This window comes from Embiotoca jacksoni, unplaced genomic scaffold, assembly GCF_022577435.1.
Source record: "Embiotoca jacksoni isolate LCO1_2020_lvr unplaced genomic scaffold, fEmbJac1.0.p SCAF_5, whole genome shotgun sequence".
NCBI classification, from domain to species: Eukaryota; Metazoa; Chordata; class Actinopteri; family Embiotocidae; genus Embiotoca; species Embiotoca jacksoni.
The window spans coordinates 11655216-11672823 of NW_027185403.1; the positions used below are offsets into that span (position 1 = coordinate 11655216).

A 17608-nucleotide genomic window follows, 5' to 3' on the forward strand; every position below is an offset into this window, starting at 1 on the left:
TTAATGTCAGAATTGGCAAGTATAAAATAGTCCGCAGAAAATCTAGAACATCTAGAATACTAATATACAGGAAACCATGAAGTTTTGGGTTTGAGATATTTCACTCAATGTAAGTACCTTCATATAACGAGAAGGTGGAACAGACACAGAATATGAAGTTTACTCTGTGATACAGTCAGACAATGTGGAATAGGATCATTTTTCCAAGCTTAAGGTGTAAAAATGGGAATAACTAAAATAGACAGAAAATAGATGTTGGCATCAGTAGAAAGAAGGAGAAAAACAAAAGAGTGACCATTGAATGATTTGTTATGATGTCCAGCTTAACAAAACTATCACTCTCTCCTTGTTTCTCTGCAGAGGGCTCATCGGACCTCAACAAGAATGGCAACATTCTGATCCAGTGGTTGTCTCGGCCCAACCCCAACTTCCCGAAGATTTCCTTACGTAAAACCTCCCTCTATAGTTCCCAGCCTGGCCTCCACAGTAGCAGCCGCAGCTGCATGTCTGTCCTCTGCTGGGCCCTGCCCATCTCTGTCCTCCTGTCTCTGCAGGGCCGGCCCCGGCTGGCCCCCTGACCTGTCCCTCCCCCAAGCCTCGTGCCTGTGCCCACGCCCGTGAGCGAGCCGCAAAGCTTTCGCTTCTCTTTTGGGGGGATGTTGTCTCTCTCTCTCTGTGTCTGAGACGGCTCTGACTGGGGGAGGTCTCTGGCTCCTGTGTGTGCTAGTTGGTTCTCTCTGGCTCTGTCTCTTTCTCTATCTCTCTCTCTCTCCTGTGTGGAGCATTGTGTTGTAACCGCTGGCCAGTCGAAAATTCAAAAGATCAACAAAATATTTGATGTGAACAGGATTCGAAGTGGCAAGGCAAGCCGGTTTTCATCGGCACCTCCTGAGAAGTGTCGAAGAGCCGTTCACATGTGAGGGACCCCCCTCTGCATTTGGCGGCCACGTTTTGCGCGAGCTAGCTGCCTGTTGTTATGGGTTACCACTCCTGAGATGCAGCTGCGCTTTTTTTCTTTTTGTAGCGCATTGTCAATACGGAGGAGAAACAGGTGTGAAAATAAACAGCAAAGGTATATAAATATCTATATAGAAAAAAATATATATAAAAAATATGAAAGCTTTATTGTGAATGTGATCCGAGGACATCTTTGCTAAAGTGCTCATCTGACATCCTGGTTCCATTCGGGGATGAGGATGGTGTCTCATTCTACGTTCCATTCTCAGATTGACAGAAACTCAGCACAGGGACAGGAAGTGACACGAGTAAACCTTTTGATTTCTTTGTTGGGGAGGGAACTGTGAGGTGAAGAATGTTGAAGTTAAGGATGGTAAAAGAAGAAGAAAAAAAAATAACAGGGTAGTCTGACCACTTGAGGTTGCTTCCCATTTCACCTCATCATCAGCCATCCTCTCTTTGACTGTTATACAAAAGTTCAATAAATGCAGCTTATTTGTGCTTGCAGACTTTAAACAAATACATCTATAAATATATTTGTATTTATATATACCTATAAATCTAAATCTATATGAGTAACAATAATATTAATAATGTTTTACCATGAATAAGCTGTAGCTTATTTGCCTAAAACCTTTGGACTGCTATTGATCGCTTAGATCCTTGACTGTTATGTGTATTTTTTTATTGATTTTACATGAATACAGATGAATATTTAATAAAGGTAAAGCGTTTTGGGGGACGGGGTTAGACCTATATTATGCAGGACTTGGTCAGTTAGTTGCCTCTCCATTCTCTCAGATGGATCAGTGGTTTACTGTCGCTTCTTGTTTTCTTTAAGGGTAGGATCACGTTTTGTCATGCACATTTGCATCCATCCACCTGTATGTTTGTGTACATATGTGTGTGAGTATGTTAGTGCATCTGTGTGTGTATGTGTGTGTCCGTGTGTGATTGCATGGGAAGATGTAGGTCTTGTGTGTCAGCTTACACGACTGAGTAAGTGAGAAACGCCAGTATTGTCAAAGTGTGTGTGTGTGTGTGTGTGTGTGTGTGTGTGTGTGTGTGTGTGTGTGTGTGTGTGTGTGTGTGTGTGTCTGTGTGCGTGTGTGTGTGTGTGTGTACGTGTGTAAGGGTGCTTCATCATTTGGGCTTTTACACATTTGCAATCAGATACAGAAATACCTCATAAACTTTGATTTGAGAGCGTCCGATGATCTCATTTTATTTTGATGAACATTAACCACATGAACAATGCCTTATCTTGGATTGAATGTAATGGCATTTATCTGTGAAAGAGATGGCTTTACTCATTCAAAGTTTCACTCGGAATAGAGGCAGCTTCAAACCAACTTAACAAACTCACACCCGCCAACCATCAAACCTACCAAGGTGATGTCGGACCAATGTCCAACTACTGGGAAGGGTTTACTAAAGGGCCTAGGGTATTGACACATATGGCATCTAGAAAAATAAACACTTCAGACTTGTCATTGTATTGTGATCACATATTTCTGTTGTGAATATGTAGCGAGCTATCCAAGGTTTCCTTCTGCTGGAGTTGGACTGTATGAGACCAAGCCAGACCTAGCAGTGCGATACTGTATATAACATTGGTGTTGACTGTATTTAATAATGTTCATGACTGTTATCTTCTTCTATAATATTCTATACTATGGGTAACTGTTTTGTGGCTTCACTGGCCTGCTGCGTGGGGCTGGCTAACGTTTGGCTAACGTTGAAGAAACATTCAGATGGACTACGTGCACTGCGTCTATATGCACTTTGATTTATCAGGGAAATTTTATTAATGTTTTGTAAATGTTTCATATGACACTTAATGTGCCATTCCAGTTTTTACATCATCATGGAAATTATGTATTTTATTTAAACAGCAAATATCATTTATGTATTTCATGGGGGTTTTGTTTCAATCGATAAACAGATTGACTGGTTGATTTCCAAGTAATCAAGTGTTTTACCAAAGTGACTGTGAACTTGTAACTTTCGATACAGTTGAATTATTTTTCTTAAGAAAAAATATATCTATATATTGAGCAGGGGGGAGGGGGCGTACATCTCATTGTTTCAGTTCCTGTCATTCTCAACAGCAAAGTTGTATCAATAAAAATGTTTTAAAAAGTGTGATCGTTCTCTCACCAGGAATGTTCACTGGTTAGATTCTTTGTCAGAGAAAATGTCAAAATGTCAGACACTGCAATGAGAAGGTGGTGATTTTACTGGCATGGTACAAAAAGGGTGCAAGTCAAGTGGTAGAGTTTTTATCATCAAACTGAAAAAGGAAGCAGGTCAGAAGCAAAGGCAACACAACGCTGCGATAGCAAGAGGAAGTCAGAATTAGATGTCCAATGTTTAAAATGAATAATTCCAACCTGACACCGTTATATTTACAACACAAGACTGGCGACCCTTCTTTTTCCATTTCAGTTGCTTTGGACTAATCTCATGACTGCTATTGATGTTTGGGTTTTTTTCCTCTTCCTTCCTGCATCCTCTGCTAACGGTCTGGCTTTACAACTGTACTTTGCACGGTGTGGAACCAACACACACATTCACACACACGTGCATGTACTAACAAGCACACAGAGACTAATGTAATAGCAATATCTTATTATGTTCATTCTTTACCATTATCCACAAAATATATCTAACAATCACACACACCTCTTCATAGCCTCTACCCCCGGCTGCGCCAAGTCTCAGCGCTCTGTTCTCTCTTTCACAGGCCAGCGTTGTCATGGAGACCGCTCTGTGTTCTGTCGTATGGAGGTACTGAAGCGCTACTGCTCCCTACCGGACTACCAGCGCATTTGTTGCAACTCCTGCAGCAATGCCACCAACACAGAGCCTGCACCCAGGTCCACCCCCAGATTCAACCCCATCACCTCCATCTGGCCCAGAGTTACAGTTCCTCCAACCACCAGCATCCCGAGCTCTGGCTTCACCACCCTCCAACCCACCAATGCTGCCATCACCCCGATTTCCACCTCCACCATCAATTCCTGGTCCACCACTCATCCTTCTACCTCTATTACCCAAACCCCTCACTCCAACCCAACTTCACTGAGTGCCACAGAAATGATCACCACTCATTCACCAACCACCACCACTGCCCCCGTCCTCCCTACCACCTTTCCCATGGCAATCACCACAGGTTCCACAGTCTTTCCCAGTGTTACTTCTCATCCTCTGCCTCTGCCAGACTTAGATGAGAGCACAGATCCACTGCTACAAAGCACTACAAATAGTCCTACAACATCTGGTATGATAACTGCCACATACTTTACTGCCACAACCAGTCCACCAACGGTAAATCCAGCAGAAAGCAACGCAAAATCAGACATCCCACTAATATCCAAACCTAAAAAGACTATTCTGCCAAAGAAAACCATGAAAAAGATGATTCCACCAAAGATCAATCCAAAGAATACAGCACCAAAGAGTACTCAGAAAAAACAAGTTGTAACCAAGATCAATCCAAAAAAGAAAGCAAACACTACTCCAAAGAAGGCTACTGCGGCAAATACTATTCCCAAAACAGCTACTCCAGCCAACACTACTCCAAAAAAGACCACTCCAATAAAGACTACTCCCAAAAAGACTCTTTCAGCAAAAACTACTCGAAAAACAACTATTGCAGCAAAAACTACTCCACTAAATACTACTCGCAAAAAAACTACTCCACTAAATACTACTCGCAAAAAGACTACTCCACTAAATACTCGCAAAAAGACTATTCCAGCAAAAACTACTCCACTAAATACTACTCCCAAAAAGACTGTTGCAGCAAAAACTACTCCAAAAAAGACTACTTCAATAAAAACTACTCCCAAAAAGACTACTCCAATAAAGACTGCTCCCAAAAAGAGTACTCCAATAAAAACTACTCCCAAAAAGACTGCTCCCAAAAAGAGTACTCCAATAAAAACTACTCCCAAAAAGACTGCTCCAATAAAGACTGCTCCCAAAAAGAGTACTCCAATCAAAACTACTCCCAAAAAGACTACTCGACCAACCAACACTCCCAAAAAGACGACTGCGGTAAAACCCACTCCAGAGAGAAAAAAAAAACCTTTCTCTAAAAAGGAGGTTACCCCAAAGACTAATCCCAAAAAGAACACTGAGCCAAAGGCCAAAGTTACGAAGCAAACTCAAGCAAAGACAAACCTTCATAAGAGCCCAAAATCAGGACCCGAAAGTGCCTCAAACTCACAGGCCGATGTTCATCAGAATAAAGCCAGGTGGAAAAAGACTAATCCAAAAAAGAAAACACCTTCTTATTACACTACAGCTCTCACTCCCCTTGCAAGCGAAGAACCATCAAGAGAAGACTTTTTCATTACTATTTCCTCTACAATTAGTGTATTTGGTACAACTACGAGCTTGCCTTTCCCAGAGTCAAGAATCAATGTCACATACATCAGTAACAACACAACAACTACAGATGAAACTCCTTTGTGGTACTATGACAGCACAGAAACTGGACCAACAACACCCAGCACATTTGATGATCTTGTAACACCAACTGGAACTGTTAATGTTGATGATTTCATGATGCCCAGTGGTACCGTGCCATACACTGAAGGCACATTGACTTACAGCGGGGATGTTACTGTAAGCAGCGGGATCATTTTGAGTGGTGATGACATCACAGTGTCCTACAACAACATAGGAGTGGTCAGTGACACAATGGTGCTGGATGATAGCCTAACCATGGTGATCCCCACCATAACTGGAGAGGATACGACGGAGCTTGCCTCCTCACCCTGGCTGGACCTGTCTGAGTACATCCCTGTGAGCATCCCTCTTCCCACGACAACCTCAGACCCTACTATCACCTCATCGCCCACCATGATCAATCCCACAAAAGAAAAAAACCCAACCGTAACCACCACCACATCTACAGTGAAGCCTCCGCGAAGAGGGCAGGATAACAGTGAGAACAACTCCGTCGACGTCCTGTACAACAGGGTCATTGGCGTGGACAACGACATCTCTCAGAACAACCTGATCCCAAAGCGCCGGGTCAACTTCAAAGAAAGAACCAGGAACAAACGCATTCAGGAGCTTCTAGAGGAGAAGCGAAACTTTCTGCTCAGGATGAAGAGAGGCCACACAGCACAGTAGACCTTCCCATTTCTCTTATAGAGATGAACATGTTGTCTTCGATCGCCACTTAACTGACACAATGCTATCTATCAGGCCTCTCAACAAAAACAAAACAACTCCCTGTCATATCGCAAATCAGGACCACTGCAGGGAGAGAATATAATGGTCAAATGTTTGAACAGTTGTTTTGTATAAAGAAAAGCCCTTTAGAGTACAGACCGTTGCCTCGCCTGTGTAAACACAGTAATGAGAAACAGAAGGGATAAAGAGTGCAGATCCAGTTTGACCAGCCCTTTACGAAGCCAAGCTTTTATCTCACTAAACCTGGCTTGTGTGAGGATACATTGATAAGTTGTAATGTAGTTTGTAAATTGGTTTTATCACGACTGGCACTTAGGCAGCAACAAAATCTACCACCTAGAATCCAAATCTCCATCCCATATTATAATCCAGCCCAGAACTGCAGCTTTCCCCACACAGATACGAATATCTCTCAAACAGGTATGGGAAGATAAGATAAAAACTATTTCCTTGCTAAGTGGCAAACATGAATACCCCATATGTATTGTGTATTGGAGCTTTTGGAGACCTGAAAGCAACATGGTAATGCCGGACAATCCGAAAGCCAAAGTTTCCCTTTGATTTAATAACATTGCGAAAGTTTTACACTGGTTGGATTGTGTTGCCATTGACAAAGATTTTCCAAAGGGTTTCTTAAAGTATCTCTCAGGAAGTTAAGGTACGCTTGGTGAGGGACATTGCCAAACACGTGGTGCTCAAATGATAACATGTCAGTAATCGAAGAGTAAAAACAAAATAACAGGAGAGAAAAAGTAGTTTGATCCTTTTTTGTTTTTTCATGTTCAATGGTCACTCAAATATGGTGCTTTTTTTTGTTAGTGTTGCTAAGAGCAATGTCCCTCATGCATTCATTTATGTAGGAAAACTACAAAACAAATAATATAAACAAGCCTGTTAATAACAACTGCACCCAAACAAAAGCTTTGTGGGCTGTGTAATTTTCTTTTTTTCATAGTTCAATTGTTTGTACATCTCTAACTTGCAGCAACTGCAAACACATCTAAGGATCTTTCTGTACGATATCTGTACATATAAAATAGAAGTTAATGTTTAATATTTATTAAAGTTTAAGTGCCTATGGTATTTTGCAACTTGGCGGTGTTGTGTGATATTTTTGTTGCCGTGACAAATCCCAAACTACCCTTTGTCTTTTTGGCTGCAACACAAAGTTATATCACTCTGTTAACCCTGATAAATAAACTATTTAACTTCCAATTCCAAATTCTAAAGTAATGCAATATCTGGCACGTAGGGGGAGACACAGCACAATAGTCCTGTTCATTATATTCATGTTTGTGCTCATATAAACCTCAAAGCATTATTCTGTGGCCTTATAATGATGTAATCAGACTGTCAGGGGTTTTGTACAGAGATCACTTCAATATCAAGACCCTGACTGCCAAAACTGAGAAAACGACAGTAAAGATGAGCAGGTACAGGGCTAAAGTCTGCATGACTCATCACAAGTCATGTCTGACTTTTCTTTCTCACCATTGGGATTCAAAATTCAGTCCAGGACATGACTTGCTTATTTTTGTCATGGTTAACTATTTCTACTAAAAGTTAAACCATAGTGAAAATTGCTTTCAGTGGGGACTGAATACAGTTTCTGTAAAAGGTTGTTGCTCATGAATAATTTAGATGTAATCTTCCTTTTACTTTAAGCACTAAAGAATTCATGTCAGCTCTGTTATGTTGTCGTGGCAGCAGAAACTGCCATTAACCTGAATTCATTAATTTCTCCAAGAACAGGCTGAGCATCTAAGTTTCATTCAAACTCTTGTTTATTGACGGTAAAACAAAAAACATTTTCAATTACATTCTTTCAATATGTGACAAACAACACTTTGTTAAACACTAATAATTTTTCATTTTTCACAGTTTTTTTGGGCCTTTTCTTTTTTTGTCTTTTGGTTGTTTTCCCATGCTGGCCTCCAAAATCCTCTGGAAAATGTGCACGTCAGTTTTGCTACAGTCATTAAATGCTCCAGTGTGTCTGTCAGCAGAATATTTGATAATAAATGCTTGTCAGGAACACTGCAGTAAAATTGGACTGCATGGTCAATAATGCTAACCAGCAGTTTCCATTTTGCCCACCTTAGAGACAACAACAACAAAAAGCATTGTGTGTGATGAAAGTAAATACTAAAGTCTAGCATTTGTATCCTTATAAGCTCAGCGGATGCCTCTTGTGTGGCTTGGTAAAATTTGTTCAAAATATTTGTGTACACCAGGGGTTATCAGTCAATATTTTGTTAACTATGAGTCAAGTGTTAATTTATTCATACCAATTGGATTGTTGGATTTTGAGATGATGCAGAAATGAACAGGTCATTTTGAGGATGGTTCATGGTTCAAAGCAAAGTCACTTAAAGAAATATTCATGGGAAGGAATCATTAGATGGCATACACTGCTGTTTCCTACTAATATACAGTAGTACAGGCCTAATGTCAGCCCACAGAATCACAAATTGTGAGATGTGTTGTTTTTTTATTTTTTGGTTTATTTGTTTGTAATTGGATGTTAGTGGTGCAGCGGTTAGCATTGTCGCCTCATAGCGAAAAGGGGCCTTTCTGTGTGGACGTTGCATGTTCTCCCTGGGCCTACGTGGGCTCTCTCCGGGTTGGGTAATTGAACAGTATTAAAAACCATGTAATTGTATTAGTTCAAATGTATATTGAACTCAGATTAGATTTCATTCACAGAATCAACATGAACCAGAAAGGATGTCTGGCAATTTTTTTGGTGCTGACAAAAAGAGTAAGTAGAAACTTATAAGAATTAGGAATCAGCGATGGTAATGCAGCTTGTATTTTCTGTGCAAAAGGAGCAAAGAGGTGAGTCAGACAGGACACTGTACCAGAAGGTGAATGCCATCATACCACATATTTAGGCAAATAGTATTTTCCATCTCTTTGATTCTGTGCTGTGAAATAGTTCAGCCTCACTAACGCTGCTCCTTCTCTTCATTCACTCTCTAGCTTGGTTGGTCGACCGCCGCTGTGCTGTCTCTCGAGCTGACAAATCCTCCTCATTCGGCTTTTAAGGACACCAACACAACAACTTTACTTTTTGTGACATGGCTGACTCTCACTGTTCAGGTAAAGGGGAGTGGATTTAGAGTAGTCAGTAAAATAGAGGCACAGCCTCAAACAGATTGGCTCACAAGTAGGACCAAAGAGTTGTTGAAAAGAATCAGATTTTTCATGAATATCTCTAATTGTTGTTGTATAATATGCTCTCTGCTGCTTCACACGCTAAAATTATTGTTATTTCAGCAGGAACATTTGTTTGGACATGCAAAGGCAACACAGTATTTCAACTTTTTGAATTTTGATTCAATTAAGCATCATATAGTTTTTTTTTTCTCATGATCTGAACCTTGAGTTCTGTCTTTGGTAGACCTGTTTTTGAATCTGGTACTTAATGCCAGCTCCAATGCTGCCATGATCCAAGCCTCTGTTCAGACTGGCACTTCTAGCCACTGGTTGCATTTCTTGATGCTCGTCACCTCGTGTATATAACATTACATTTTCTTCCCAATGCACACAAACTAAACTAGTTCATGATGATTGCCTTCTTGACTCATTTACAATAGCGTACACAGTATTGTGCTCAACATATGAACAAGGAACGAGGGATGACTCGAGTTGTAAATTCATGATAACACCTAACAGCCTAATGCAAATTTATTAGCCCTTCAATTAATGCAAAATTATAAATTTGAATATGATTTTTATGATTTAAACAAACATTATAAGCTTCACAAATGTTTTCATGCAGTGCGATTATAATGGTATTATTAAAGTACATTGGGTGGTATTTTGCCCACCCAATGTAATTTAATTTAAAAAATTCCCAAACATGTCACAATAATTGATTCTTAGAAATAAACAGCTTCAGAGGAAACTCCCCCTCAGATGACACGTATATGACCAATTCTCAGAATCCCTCTGGCAGCTGGAAGCACAGTGATAAAAATAAAATAACATAAAATAAAATAACCAGCCTCAACAATCAGAGCCATTCTTCAATTCAAAGTGTCCAGCTCTCTCTACCTGCAGTGCTCAATGAAGCTTTTATCAGCCATAAAACATAGACATCCTTCTGTATCAATCTAATTCTTATTGAACCCCTAGTTGATGAGAACCAGAGATTCAAGACGGCGAGGAAAGACAGTGCTGAATGGAAGTGTTTAACACGCCTTTTCTTTTGCCTTTGCATTTAAAATGTGCCATTTCTGAAATACTCTTTTTTTGTGTGAAAATACAACATTGATGTTGACTGCAGGGATAAACTGCTAAAAAGCATCACTGCACTCTCTTCTTAATTAAATATCAGAAAGAAAAAAAAATAGAATTACTCTTGGGGTCTCTTAGATACTGAGCAACAACCTTTTCCACAAAAGACACACTGACATGTCACAGAAGGACCTCAGGTGTGAATATGGATATTTGTGATGGCTTGATTCCATTTAGCTGCTTCAGTTTCAGGGTCACTGTCACCATAGACATATATACATAGACGCTGCATTGGTCACTTCCACACGTTGCCGCGATACGTCAACATGTCCACCATATTGGTTCGGACAAGACCGGGCTGTCATGACATACAAGTGAACGGGGGAGCTGGAGCTTTCCGGATAAAAAAAAAAACATTAGAACGTTTCCAATTCCCAACCGTTTTCAATTAGTTGTATTTATATTTATTATCAACGTGGAGTTCAAAATCAAGTTTTCCCTCCAAATGCTTAGAATCTTGAGTTCTACTATAATCTCAGGTAGACACTGAAGAGAGGAGTGTGTATTAAATTTAGGCTTACATGAAGTGATTTACATATATGGTGGAAAAGATTCATGGTCATAAGGATGGTAAAAACTCCGATTTTGAGAACTCCGATAAGTCGGTCTGACGTCACTGCAACGTTTGTGGTGAACGGAAGAGACACACTTGTTTAACGCAAAAATAAGTAATTTGATGGTTAATTTAGGTCAAACTAATTAGAGCAGGGTGTTGTGCCGGTAAACAATACTAATTACTATATTGACAGACAATGGAAAGTGTTAACAGCTCTCCCACACCGCCATTACTTTGTTGCTGTTGGTTTGCTGGCTGTTTTAAACGTTATCTGCTTAAAAACAACATGTAGAAATGTAGTGTAAGAATAATAATGACTCTGTTTTGTCCCTGTAACGGTCTAAATGGGTGATGATGAGGTTGTTTGTCGTTCTTCTGTATTCAGACAGCAAATAAAGTGGATTTTCTAACGTTAGCTATTTACGTCTGACTCTTGTGGCCAATTAGTTTGCTATAAACATAATGTTATCATGGCCAAATACAACCACAAACCCTTTTTCAGTCGTACCTGTGAAAGTTTATACCCCGAGATCTAGATTGAATAGTGCGGCGATTTGAACAATCCCAAGCAGCGCATGACTCCGGCATCCTTACTCCAGTTGTGTCTACTGGGAGATGCAGCAGGTTGCCCGGACCAATATGGCGGCCACGTTGCCGTACGATCAAGAGGCCAATGTGGCGTCTACGTATATATGTCTATGACTGTCACTGTCATTACTGGGACACTTAGAACAGAGCCATTATCAGTGTTAACAATGTGCTTCTACAGTGACAAATCAAAAGGTCTGTGGTGGAAACCATCTGTTTCAGTGCAGAACCTTCTTTCTGAAGAACCTTTCTGTTGTGTACAGTATGTTTTGTGTTTTTAAAAAAAAAACACCCACGTTTTAGTTTAGTTTTTGGCAAAATAACTTTTTTTTAAATCACAGCAATAGTTTGTTTTTTTAAATTGTATTTATTTTGTACAGATAACTTTGACCGCCATTGTGTTGCAGTTGTTAGAATTGCAACAGCCAATACATACACCAACCAGCCATGACATTAAAACCACTGAGGGGTGAAGCATTAAGTATAATTCAACAGCCCTGCAATAAATCCTCCCTTTAAGAGGATCAAAATGTTTATTCGATCTGCTTGAGAGAAATGTTGTTTCATTTAAATGATCGTTTTACAGGCTGTAATTTGTGGTGCTTTTGAACTGTACTGGGTTATACTGAGAGGTGTTACTTGTTGTTACAGTTTTGTCAACCGGGTTCATTTAAATGGAAGGGACTAACCCTACCAACATCACAAATTACAGTCTCTAAAATGATCATCAAAATTAGAAAAATGTAAAACTGAACAATTAAATCCTCATTTATTGCTGGGATGATGTTTTGTAGTTAATGCTTCACCTCTCAGCGGTATTTATGTTTTGGCTTCTATAGTGTATACACATACATAGATAGACAGTATACTGTATATAAAATACAGTTGTCTATGCATACTAAGAATACACTGTGTATACAGTGTTGGTTAACTAACACAAAACATACATACAAGTTGGGTAGCAGAGGTGGGGTCAGGACACGTACTGAGTGGGAAATTCTGTCAGTAGTGAGCCCCCGTTTATTGCCTGCAGATATTTCCCCATAAACAGACAGAGAGAAACAAATACAAACACCAGCACAACCAGTTATAATGATCTCGTGATTGTTGTTGTCTCTCATAAATTCACATCCTGCCATTCTATTTAGAACATAAGCCTGGTTGATGTTGTGCCTGGCGTTTGTCATTAGCTTGATGTACATCAATGAATGCAGTCAGTGTGGGGCCCAAGAGTCTGTCGAGTATAACTCAAACACATCACGTGCCCGTGTCTGCATGTGTATTTGTCTTTGTGGCAAATTTAGTTCCTCGTGACTCGTCCATTAGTGACCCATAAAAAAACCAGGAATCTTTTCATAGCCCGGATGCAAAGAAGGCACGACTCATCCGACTCATCTGGCGTCATGCTGCCCCGAACAGACAGACACACACTCACACACACTCTCACACACACGCAACCACACGCAACTACTCTATAAGAAGGAAAGCCTTTTCTCCAGACACGGGGGCCAATTGTTGACTGTCATCCTACACAAATATGCACCATGTAATGCATTGATAATGAGTGTCATTTCAAAACATGTTGAAAAATATGTAGTATTTTTAGGTGTCATACTTGTGGCAAATATCATTACAAAAAATATACATTTTATTTGAAGTAAAATGTGTTGTAAAAATTGTTGGATTTGTTACAATTTGGATTTCAAAAATGTCCCAACTACTGTTTAAAATTTGGTTAACTGTAGCTTCATAAACATCATAACAAAAAATATTTGTTCAATCTGCAAATCAGGAATAAAAATGTTCTAACAGATATCAAAGATTATATGTGACATTAACCCCCATTAACTAAATATCACTGTAACACCCTTGTTTACAAGCCCACAACTGAATTATTGGATGTGGTCAGAAGCCTGAATCTCCTTGTGATTTTGACGTCTTTTGAAAAACAAGGCATTTGCCCACCAGAAGATTATCCCAAATGTTACATGAGCTCAAAACAGCTCATGCCTCGAGTGTCAGAGAAAAAAAAATCTGAATGAAAAGGAAATTAGTTCAGTTTTTAACAGTAAGCGAGCAAAATAATAACGACACTTTACCACACAGCCGCAAAATAGACAGACTTTATGTTTAACTCTCCATATCGGCTCAAAATCATCTTCAAATTGCCCACAAACTAAAATGCTTGTTTTGCTGATACATTATGATAAGTGCTTTAAGACGCTGTATGTTTTGTTTAATTCACTCAGTGTGGTCTTGCCAGAGGTCATACCTGCCTAAAGTTTATCAACGCACTCTGAGCCTTAAATCATGTAAACCTACATAATAAAGAGCAGTTTGTTTAAGATCAAACAGGTGGAAAGCCTGTTAGAGATTGTAAATGTCTAACCAATGACTAATGAGAGTTGCATCTCCGGGGCATGCAGAGCCTCAGGTGAAATGCTTAAAAGTCAGTGATTATGTGGTCTTTGCTGTGTGTTGTTTGTATTGCGCAGACACACATGCTCAGAAACACACGGCAAGTAAACATGCGCAAAGCCTCTCATGCCCATCAAATTGTCTGCATGATGTACATTACATGCTTCACAAAATAAGGTCAAACATGTTTACAGCTCCACGATGTGTACATTTGTGTTATCACAAAGCATCATTCATTTTGGCAGATTTTCTAAAATTACAGGGGTTGACTGAGTTCAATTACAGAAAGGCATGCTGTGAAAGAATGTAAAAAAAAAATAAACCTCTTTTCGTCCCTTTGTTTGTTTTGTTTTTCCTTCTGTCTTCTCTTGGTCTTTCTCTATCTATGCCTCTCTCTCTTTTTTTTTGTCTCTATTTCTCCCTCCATCAGTACAGTCAGCCAGAGAAGTGCTGGAGCTGAGGAAATGGATGGTGTGTCTATTTTTAGAAGCAGGGAAGGAGGGCAAACCAAAAGTAAGCTAGGGAGAGAGGGAGCAAGAGAGAGCGAGGGAGGAGGAGGAGGAGGAGGGATGAGAGGAGAAGATAAATCTGCATTCTACCTCTGCCTCTGGTCAGACACAGTTGAAGCTACAGAGTGCCATCAAGCAGAGGCAGCATCACTGGGTGGAAACAGAATCATAATTAAGAGAAAAAAGGACAGATTCAATTTTGAAGATCAAGTGGACTCCAAAAAAAACCCCATCCCTACGCAGGTGAGTGTGAAGGCAAATCGAGCAGGAAACCCTTACATAATTACAGCTAATGCATGAGGTGAAAATGTACAGGGTGCCTATTTTGTGCTTCAGCCTAGAGCCTCTGCTGTGGAAATATATTTTTAGCTGTTGTATACCAAAGGTGTGGTCTAAATTTAGCAATGGTTACATCTTGGAAGAAACTGGGAGAGGCTGGCATTTTGGTTTGGCTCGCTCTATTTTTGGCATGGAGGTCGAGACAAAAATATACCGTCGGCTACACTCAGGGTTCTAACAATATGGGGTTGCATAAGCAAATATAGACTGACAAATTCTGTCGCTTTGCATGACTGAGATGGTATTTAAAGTAGTCATCTATCTATGCAGCCTCTTGCTACTCCTCGTTGGGATTGTTTGTATTTTGGGCTCTTTACACTGCCACTCCAAAGTAAGCAGGGGATGATGCCTGAAATAAGAGTCAGGAGGAGGAGACGAAGGCTTATTTGTTAGTTCAGTTTGATTGATATAGTCAGCAGACGGTTGTGTTTTAAAACGCTGCAGGCTACTAACAGTTATCATGTGAACAATGTGCCCATGCACATTATGTCATTGGAAAAACAAATTTAGTCTGATGTAGTGTTTGAAGAAAGGACTCAAACAGCGTGCTTCAAAACATGTTGTTTTTTGCCTGTAATTGAAAATACAATAGCATCTATGCATATGTTCCTACATCCTCACTTTTAAGTCTCACAAATGCTGTTGATTATATAATGTTTTCTTGGATGGACAGTGCACAGATGTGGTGATTTATACTGCTTTCCACTGAACCACAACTTTTATTATAGCTCGAAAATGACCATTGTTTCAATTTGCTTTCTCCAAAGCAAAGACTCAGTGAATTTACTGTAAAACAACATAATGAAAAAATGGCTTTCCTGAGCCTTATTACATTTGACATTGTGTGTTTGCTTCCAAACATTTCACAGATTATGTTTTGACTCTGAACATGGCTTCTCCCTCCTTGTCTTCTCCTTAGCTATGCGGACACGGTCCAGACTGCTGTCCAAGAGAAGACTCACGCTGCCCACAATCAAAGAGGGCACAGAGGAGACGGTGAGGGATCTGAATGAAGCCAACACACTTCATTTCACTGGTCACAGCCAGGCTGTCTCATCAGAAGACTACCTCCTCTCCATCTGCCACTTGGCCCACCCGACCTTCCCCACCAGGGTTCCCCCTGACAACCTGAACTCACGGCAGCAGGACACTGTGCAGCAGAAGCTGAGGCCGTCGCGACTCAGTGGGACTACATTAACCACTTTTGAATTCAACCCAAAAGAGGAGGGACACGCCACTGATGTGCAGCAGGGAGAGGGGAACGAACTGAACAGCGAGCTGCTGTTTGGCAACTCTGACCCTCTGGAGTATCTTTACGGACACCAGAATGACCCCTCTGCCCTCTCAGGAGGTGTGAGGAAAGCATTTGTCGTGGGAAGGATAGTCAGGCAACACGGGGGCGTATGGGAGAGCCAGCCTCGCACCAGAGCCCACAGCATCCCCCGTGCTTCAAATCCAGAGTTCCCACGCCAACGCAAGAGCAGCTGCCCTGAATTACACGCTAGCACAAACCTTTCAGCTCCAAATTTCTCCCCGAAACACAGCTTATCCAGGTCGGAGGCCGGAAGAGTTCGCCCAGCAGACAGAGGAGCGGAGGGGGAGAGTCTGAATCCAACCATCAAACAATCCCTCATCTCCCAGTGGATCTCTGACTGCAGGTCAGCATGGAGGGAGGCGCGTGTTCGAGCCTGCATGCTGCCTGCCATTGCTGAGGTATAGACTGCAAATGGACTGTCATTGTGACCTTCCTCAATAAAGTATTCTTATCTATTTGTGTCCGTGCATGGGACATTGACATTAGGAGATAAGTAGAAATGAACAGAGGCAAGTAAATATTGCCATGATTGTCCATCTGTAATGTTATATCAATGCTATTATTTACTATTACAATCTTCCTACTATTGATGTATGCTGGCTATCATACAAAGTCATGAAAGTGGGCAAAGCTGTAAAGCCTTTTTATATCTTCCAGTGTTTTGTGAATTACATATGAATAAATAAACAAATCTTTTGATACTCTCAACCAAACAGTGTTATCTGTGTTTTCTTTGAGCTGCAATCTGTTTTTTATTGCATGTGGAAGCCATTCAAAAATGAACTCCACTCGTGGCTCTGCTAGTGCTAGGCGCTGGGGTTTCTATGGTAACTGTTCGGCACCGGATCCCACAAGTGTGAAGAAACACAGGCTGATGACACCAGTTGAAGCTCAACATGCAGGATGCAGGTCATTTGTTGTTGCATTGCTGCAAAAGCATTTCCTGCTTAGCACAATAAAATACAGGATAATACCAGGCACAACAACTAATTAAAATACAATAAGTGACATGAATACATCTTGACATCACAAAGAATAGAAGATTCTTAATTTAAGAACAATCTGAACAATAGTGATCGGCTACAATCAATGAGAGGTTTGAGTATTGGCATGAAAACACAAAACAACACAAAGCAGGTCTTGGGGGTACTTTTGAATTTGAGGCCCTAGAGGGCATCCTCCTGTCATTCACTACTCCAGAAAATGCTTTACATAATCAACCCATCACACATTTTACAACATAAAATCTCCTGTAAGCTCGTCAAGCCCTTGTAGAATAAATGGTATTGAAATAACTCTGGGTGTGTCATTATTTTTAGCCAGATTTAAGGGCAGAAATCTGGTCCCAACTACAGCTGCACTGACACCTAAATATTTTGGACCTCCTGTGTTTCTTTCTATAATCGGGACATA

General features: G+C 40.5%; 2 protein-coding genes across 2 annotated transcripts in view; both read left to right on the top strand.

The window, feature by feature from the left end:
• LOC138211269 (A disintegrin and metalloproteinase with thrombospondin motifs 2-like) overlaps positions 1 to 7355 on the top strand; it is a 117163-nt gene extending 109808 nt beyond the window's left edge. Inside the window, exons 22-23 of the mRNA XM_069171024.1 lie at positions 361 to 465; positions 3704 to 7355. Coding sequence (XP_069027125.1) covers positions 361 to 465; positions 3704 to 6105 — 2507 coding nt within the window. The 3' untranslated portion in view covers positions 6106 to 7355. The remainder of the gene's footprint in view (positions 1 to 360; positions 466 to 3703) is intronic.
• A 7220-nt stretch (positions 7356 to 14575) lies between these two features.
• LOC138211707 (uncharacterized) lies at positions 14576 to 16908 on the top strand. The gene is made up of 2 exons (XM_069171790.1): positions 14576 to 14784; positions 15800 to 16908. The coding sequence occupies exon 2, from the start codon at positions 15802 to 15804 to the stop codon at positions 16597 to 16599; it is 798 nt and encodes a 265-aa protein (XP_069027891.1). The 5' UTR covers positions 14576 to 14784; positions 15800 to 15801; the 3' UTR covers positions 16600 to 16908.
• Positions 16909 to 17608: the final 700 nt, after the last annotated feature.